Consider the following 8,094-nt stretch of genomic DNA (forward strand, 5'->3'; position numbering starts at 1 on the left):
ACGTTCCTCCTACCACGGTCGTCTTCCGTCGGGGACAGCTCATGTTTCACAGCGTACGCCGGCCGTTACTGCAGCAGAAAAACTACTTTTACGTCTGAAGTGAAAGCGGAGCCATAGCTTTGACACCTCACTCAACAATCCAAGATATCTCTATGAAAGTCAGGGGTTCAATTCCTTCACCCTGAGACTCAGTAGAATAAATATATAATAATAATAATTCTTCTTCCAGACGTTACCAACTATTACGTTGACGTTGCTTGATTTCTGATTCCAAGCTTTTATTTTTTTAATTTAAGAGTCGACCCTGCTCTGCCTTCATCTCATGGTCTCCTTGACCTGGTCTCCTTCACCTGGTCTCCTTCACCTGGTCTCCTTCACCTGGTCTCCTCCTCCTGGTCTCCTTCACCTGGTCACTTTCACCTGGTCTCCTCCTGTCACATGGTTCTTTGGTTCTTTCTGTTCCAGCTCCTTCTTTAGGCCCGGCTTTAATTTTGATCATCGATGAAATGATTTCTCTCCTCTTTCGATTTTTCTCTCCTCTCCCTGTCGATCCCCACAGCAGTTGTCATAGAAACTGTATGAGTGTGTGTGTGTGTGTGTGTGTGTGTGTGTGTGTGAGTGTGTGTGTGAGTGTGTGTGTGTGTGTGTGTGTGAGAGAGAAAGACTATAGGAGAGAGGGAGAATGTGAGTGTGAGCCTCTGTGCTCCAGTCGATCCCTCTGTGGTGATTTATCACCCAGACTAGACCAAAAGAGTGTGTGTGTGTGTGGGTGTGTGTGTGTGTGTGTGTGTGTGTTACCCACCTCTGTCTTTCCCTTTGTTCACACAAATATCTGTGTGTGTTTTATCTCCGTTGTTTAATAATATTATCGTCTCTTTTTCACCTAACAGTGTGTGTCAAACGTCTCACACACACACACACACACACACACACACACACACTTGCCTGTTCAGCCTAAGCGGCTGGCTGACTTCTGATAGTGTTTGTTGGCTAACGTCGGTCACAGCTTTAATCCCCAACACAAACACACACTCACACACACTCACACACACACACACACACACACACACGCGCAGTAAGCAGCGTGGCTCTCTTCTATTAGCCATTTAGAGGGAGAGCTTATACGTACACATCTCTCCGTCTCCGTCTCCGTCTCCGTCGTTCTTCCTGTGTGAGAGAGAGAGAGAGAGTGGGTTTAAAGGAGGGGATTGAACAGAGACACCAGAGAGGGAATAAGCCAAACTAACCCAATTTCCTGCTCCATTTCCTTTTCACGCAGCAGGCGTGTCCCATTCCATGGCGGGCCGGGTCCAACAGCGGCCTCTCTGAAGCCCGGGGTCACGCCTTTTACCCCTGAGCCACACTCAGGAGAGGAAGGCTCTACTGTAAATAAATCATGCTCACCAGCTCAGAATTAGAACTGCAGCTGCTGTTGGCTCTGGAACTGACAGCCAACCGGTCGTTACTGTGTGCGTCTTCAATTATTCAGTTACACAAAGTCTGAACAACGTGTTGTCAAACGTTTTTCTCCAACGTCTTCCGGTTGATCTTTGTCGATGAGGTGTTATCAGTCAAAGACGACGGTGTTGCAGCAGCGTCTGCTGTGGACGTTTTTAGGACGTTGACCTGGATCGGTGTTCATGCAGTCTTTGAAGACGGGTAGATAAACGCTGGCTACGAGTAGGAAACTGAAAAACACTGATGTTGAACGAAGGAATCTTTGGAAAACAAACTATAAATCGACCACAGAAACTGTGTGTGTACCAGGCGGTATTACTGCAGTACATTCTACTGCAGTACATTAGTACAAGTCTCAAGACTCTGTGTGGGTCTGTGACTCAGGCTCTGGTCCGTACCTGGTACCTGTCCCTGGTACCTGGTACCTGGTACCTGTCCCTGCTACCTGGTACCTGGTACCTGGTACTTGTCCCTGGTACCTGGTACCAGGTACCTGTCCCTGGTACCAGGTACCTGTCCCTGGTACCTGGTACCTGTCCCTGGTACCTGGTACCTGTCCCTGGTACCTGGTACCTGTCCCTGGTACCTGGTACCTGTCCCTGGTACCTGGTACCTGTCCCTGGTACCTGGTACCTGTCCCTGGTACCTGGTACCTGTCCCTGGTACCTGGTACCTGTCCCTGGTACCTGGTACCTGTCCCTGGTACCTGTCCCTGGTGATGGATACCGACCGATCGTCATGATCATCTGCTGTTCATCCAGTCCAGGTTTTACGATGTAAACTCACGTTTCTTGGTTGATTAGAAATGGAGTCAGTAAAATTAGTGATGTCCCTTTAGATCTGATGACCGATATTAGCAGAATTAGCTACCATTGGTAAGAATCATTATTGGTTTTTACTCCGATAATGAAGCTCCGATAAACCAGTGTCTGGGACTTTTCACTCTGTCTTTTGGGGCCAACGGCTACGTATAAAGATATCGGTTGATATTGGAATCGTACGTGTTTGAAGAATATCGGATATCGGCAAAAATGTTAATATAGGACATTCGTAAGAACAATCCGTTTACATAAAACAGAAAACAACAAGTCCTTCTAAACCAATCAAAACTCATCACCACCGGCTGTGACGTTGTCTTTTCTAGTTCGTTACTCGTAGCGACATCGTGCACCAGTAAAACCTACTGTTGTTGTTGTTGTTGTTGTTGTGACCGCGTGGGCCGCGGCCCTGAGTGACACAGAGTCAGTCTGGATTCACGGTGACACTAAATGTTGAACGCTAACAGCAGAACAGAAGTGTCCTTTAATAGAAGTGACTGTGATCACAGAGTTCAGTCTCACCGCACGTCATAAAGTCATTCAATAAAATCAAATATTTCCTGCTAGAAAATGAGACTGAACCCATGGAACCTGTTGAGTCCGAGGAGTTTCTGTTTCCTGTCGTCGAACGTGTTTTTAAAATGTCAGAAACTCAAGTCCCAGATGTCTCCTCCACCGTCGCTGTGTAGTGGCTGCATTGATTACACACACACACACACACACTGGTGTTGTCACATGGTCCCACCGTTGCCTTGACCTAGTTGAAGCCCAGCGGTCTGCCCCAGGTCATTCTCCTTTGCCTCCCTTATTTTAATGAGATTTTTAATTAGCATGTTAATTGCCTTATGTGATCAGCAGGGTGACTAGCTCGTCAGCTAGCTGCTGCTGCTGCTGCTGCTGCTAGCTGCTGCTGCTGGCATCCAGCTGGGCAATAACACAGTGGCTTTCCACTCTGCTGAGCAAAACTGTGTCAAACGAAGCCTGGCTTCTTTTTCAGGCTCGTCTGGAGAGGAAACGGGAAATATCTGGTTTCATCAGAGCTCGAAATCAACTTAATTGCTGCTTTATGTAAATTCCCTTGTGTTTGATTGTTTCAATCCCACTTGATTTACTTCTGTCTTTGACAAAGCTTCCCTCTCCTGGTGCTCTGAGCTCTACATTGGACCAAAAGGTTTTAATTTTTTCTCAGCATTTTTTTTTTAATCCTGAAGAAATGTTGTTTGTTTACAATCTTTTCTCTTCTATACATTTAATGGCCACGTTTCCTGTCGGGCTGGAAGAAAATATTGACACTTATTGACACATATTTTATACCTGAACACACACCCCCACGCCCCCCCCATCCCCAAATTCACTCTCAATTTAAACCTTGTGTGAAAATCTCAGCCTGTTTAGTTGAAGACAACGCTGTCATACTCACAGGAATTGAAGAAAGTCACACACTAATCTTTTTCGATGCAGTTTTTTTTTTTTTAATTTTCATAGCCATTTGCGGCCATCTGTTGGATGAGTAATGGATTGTTCTGCCTGTCACTAAGCACTGACAAACAAAAAATAAATCATTAATTGCAATAATTAAATAATAGTTTTCAGGGGGAACCCTGGGGTTCCACACCAATGACAGAGACATCTGGGCCAAAGTGCCACTTGAAAAAAGTTTAGAAAAAAAAAAAAAATTTCAAAAAAAAGTTTTCAAAAAATTTTTAGAAAAAAATGTTTTGGAAAAAAATTTTTTTTTTTTTTTTCTAAACTTTTTTCAAGTGGCACTTTGGCCCAGATGTCTCTGTCATCGGTGTGGAACCCCAGGGTTCACCTCCTGGGCAAGTTTGAATCCTGGTCAGGGCGGTTGGTACCTTCCAGTTTAGGGGGGTTGGTCCGGTGCAGTGTGATTTGGGTGGCGACTGCTGCCCCTGTGACCCGGTAACGGATAAGCGGATGAAAATGGATGGATGGAAATTTTTTCAAAAAAATTTTTTTTTCTTTTTTGAAAAAAAAATTTTTTGAAAAAAAGTTTCCAAAAAAATTTTTTTGAAAAAATTTCCATCCATCCATTTTCATCCGCTTATCCGTTACCGGGTCACAGGGGCAGCAGTCGCCACCCAAATCACACTGCACCGGACCAACCCCCCTAAACTGGAAGGTACCAACCGCCCTGACCAGGATTCAAACTTGCCCAGGAGGTGAACCCTGGGGTTCCACACCGATGACAGAGACATCTGGGCCAAAGTGCCACTTGAAAAAAGTTTAGAAAAAAAAAAAAAATTTCAAAAAAAAGTTTTCAAAAAATTTTTAGAAAAAAATGTTTTGGATAAAAATTTTTTTTTTCTTTTTTGAAAAAAATATTTTTTGAAAAAAAAATTTTTTGAAAAAAAGTTTCCAAAAAAATTTTTTTGAAAAAATTTCCATCCATCCATTTTCATCCGCTTATCCGTTACCGGGTCACAGGGGCAGCAGTCGCCACCCACATCACACTGCACCGTACCAACCCCCCTAAACTGGCAGGTACCAACCGCCCTGACCAGGATTCAAACTTGCCCAGGAGGTGAACCCTGGGGAGCCACACCAAAGTGCCACGTAAACATTATACAATTATTATTATTATTATTATTATTAAAGGTTGTTTAAAAGTTGTTTCTTTCTAGTGATTCCAATGTGGGGGAAAAAAACACCTCAGTATATCGTCGTGACTGTAGTATCGCAATATATCGCGGTATATCAACACCTCAGTATATCGTCGTGACTGTAGATATATCGCGGTATATCGTATTTTGTTCGTAGTTTCTTAATTTAACTCTTAGTGTTTCTGGTATTATTTCAAGAAGGTAATTGTTTGTCGTGTTTCCTTAAATTATTCAAACGTTTACCTTTGAACATGTCACTGCAGAGTTTGTGAAACCACATCAAAGGCTGATTGTTCATATATCCCGCTCATCATGTGATCACCACAGTGGTTGGCCGACCACCAGGGGGCCACGCAACAATAACATCGGATCAATACTTTCCACATTGAATGTTTAACATTCCGCCCGTCTCTACAGTATCGTCTGTGAAACGTGTCGATGGTTTTGTGTTTTCTGGGTGGAGGCGTTTCACGCTGCATCTTTAAATGTCTGCCAGCTGTGTATGGAAATGAGGTGGAGTTTAAAAAGGACTGAAAAAAAAAGAGTGGAGTTGGAAATGAATTGTTTAAAATGCACGAGCGTCTTTTACAGACAACGGTCTGTTGTTCCTGAACGACACACAAAGACAACCCACGGTGACTTTCTTGGAAGGTTGTAGATGGCGCCGTTGGCCTCTGCCAGGACCGGCTCTGAAATTTTTTCGCAGTAGTTAGATTTGAAATGACGAAGTAAATTTGTCTAGAACAGGAAATGGAAATGAATTTTGGAGCAGGTGTAGAACGAGGACTGGAAGATGGCGACAAACCGCACCCACAATCTTTTTCTTTCCTTTGTCGTTCTGTGAACTTGAGCGGAGCAGGAACTGAAGGCCGCGCCGTTTCCACCCCTACCTTTATAATTTAGCACCGTCGGCGTCCGCTCCTTTATTGAGGCCGGCCTTAGCCGACAGACACAGACGCAGAGGAGGCTTTGATTTAGGCTGGGAATGTTCCCGCTCGTGTGAACCCTGTGAATCATAGTTCCTTTTGTTATTCCGTCCCACGCTCTCCGTATCGTCTCTGTTATTTCTCTCCATTCTAATCCCTGTTTCTGTCTCTCCTGTTTTCCCTACTTTTAAATCATCTGGATTCTCCACTATCCTCCCCCCCCTCCCTCCCTCCCTCCCTCCCTTTCCTCTCCAGTCAGATCTACTGCATAGAGAACGCTCATGGGCAGCTGGTGCGTGACCTGGACTTCAACCCCAACCGTCAGTACTACCTGGCCAGCTGTGGAGATGACTGCAAGGTCAAGTTCTGGGACGTCCGCAACGTCCAGGAGCCCGTCAAGACCCTGGAGGAGCATTCCCACTGGTGAGTGGAACGACACTGACGCCAATGATGGAACTTTTATGATAAGATCGGCTTAAAAGTTAGGCCTTTAACGTTAACGGTTAACGAATTACTGGACTAATACTTAACCCTCGTCATTTTTCCTAACGAGCTCTCTAGTTGGCTACTAGCTACAGTGCTAAATGCAGCACCTTATAGCTGGGGATGTCCGATAACATCGGCCGACCGATATTGTTGGCCCCATGTTGTTGCCTTTTCGCTGAATATACTTTAAAAAATGTCTTTTGTCCAGACAATGTTAATTAGTGGAAGCCTCTAGTGGTGAATCGGAATAAATGTAGATCTACATTTATACAATGTAGATTATACATATAGATAGATATACATGTTAATTCCACGTCAGAGATATGTGATAATAGTTTTGGGGAAAAACAGCTGCGTACTTCGGTATCGGTTGATATTTCGGAATCAGAAAATAGGTGTTTGGACAATATTGGATATCGGCAAAAAGTTTGTGTCGGACATCCCTACATACTGAGATTCATTTGGTGGTGAAGCTGCTGAACTGCAGTTTGTTCACTGGGGACGGGAGGGGGGGGGGTCTCTGAGTCCCTGCCACACATGGACTCATTTGTTTGTGTTTAATTACGGACTGGTTTGACAGTCACAGCAGGAGGACGGTTGACGGACTACGGTGTACAGGAAGTGATTTGTGGTGAAACCATGGATTTGGTTTGGACTTTGGACTTTGGACTTTGGACTTTTGTCTCATCACTCAAGTGTCCACTGTCCTGTGTCTTCACCCTCACGATGGACAGAACACGGTGTTAAAACGTTTCATCCCATTAAACTCAAACTTTAATTGAGATAATCATTGAAAGCTGTCACATTTTATCTGAATCTCCTGTTATTTCTGTTGTTTCAAACCTACGGCCTGGGGGCCACTTCTGGACCACGACGCCCCATCTTTCGGCCCGTGACTAGATTTCATTCATCTCTAAATTTATTCGCTTCGTTTGTGGAACTGCTGAAGTCTGAAATTACTATTTGGTTGTTTTGTTTTTTACTGTTGTGTTAAACAGTACTACAGTACTACAGTACTACAGTACTACAGTAGTACAGTACTACAGTAGTACAGTACTACAGTAAAATGTTTGTACTGAACATTGAACGGTGGACACAGAGATGCTTCGGGTCATTATTTTTGAGCCTATTTGAACATTATATTTTTTTTAAAAAAACTTCTTTGCATTTTGGATCAAATGCCTCTCGCTTCTCATTGGAGGATAATCCAGGCACGTTGCAGAAAGTGCGCTAACGCTAATGACAAACTTGACTCCTGCGTTGATTGCTTCCCACTTTTATTAATGGCTTTATCTCCTGACTAATGAAACGCCCTAACGACTGCCGCTGCAATAAAAAAGTAGTAATACACCAATTACTAATTAAATAGGGAGCTTCTAATTTTGTCAGGACGGATGGAATCACAGTCGGATGAACGCGGGCGCAGTTCTGCTCTTTGAAGCTTGAGGCAGCGCTGAGAGACGCGTGTGGTTTTTACTGCAGGAGCGTGTGTTCATCCAATCAGTGTGCAGCGTGTGAGGCAGACCAGGCTACTGCTGCAGCAGGCTGTCCTCAGCTGATACAGGCCAACACACACACACACACACACACACACACACACACACGTGTGTGTGTGTGTGAGTGTGACCTTGAAATCAGTTTCTGTTTTTTATTTTATTTTCACACCCATACCTGTGGTCAGTGTCTGTTTGTCCACTGATCAACTGCAGCTCCAGTTTGATGCAGATACATGTCAGTGTGTGTGTGTGTGTATGGGGGGGGGGGGGGTTTGGGCGGCGGGGGGGT

At 44.5% G+C, this 8,094-nt stretch overlaps 1 protein-coding gene across 1 annotated transcript in view; it reads left to right on the plus strand.

The window, feature by feature from the left end:
* The window catches only part of eipr1 (EARP complex and GARP complex interacting protein 1), a 40,098-nt gene that overhangs the window by 26,258 nt on the left and 5,746 nt on the right, over positions 1-8,094 (plus strand). The window contains exon 7 of the mRNA XM_008338498.3: positions 6,079-6,246. Coding sequence (XP_008336720.1) covers positions 6,079-6,246 — 168 coding nt within the window. The remainder of the gene's footprint in view (positions 1-6,078; positions 6,247-8,094) is intronic.

Source organism: Cynoglossus semilaevis, chromosome 1 (genome assembly GCF_000523025.1).
Source record: "Cynoglossus semilaevis isolate Cse_v1.0 chromosome 1, Cse_v1.0, whole genome shotgun sequence".
Classification (NCBI taxonomy): Eukaryota; Metazoa; Chordata; class Actinopteri; order Pleuronectiformes; family Cynoglossidae; genus Cynoglossus; species Cynoglossus semilaevis.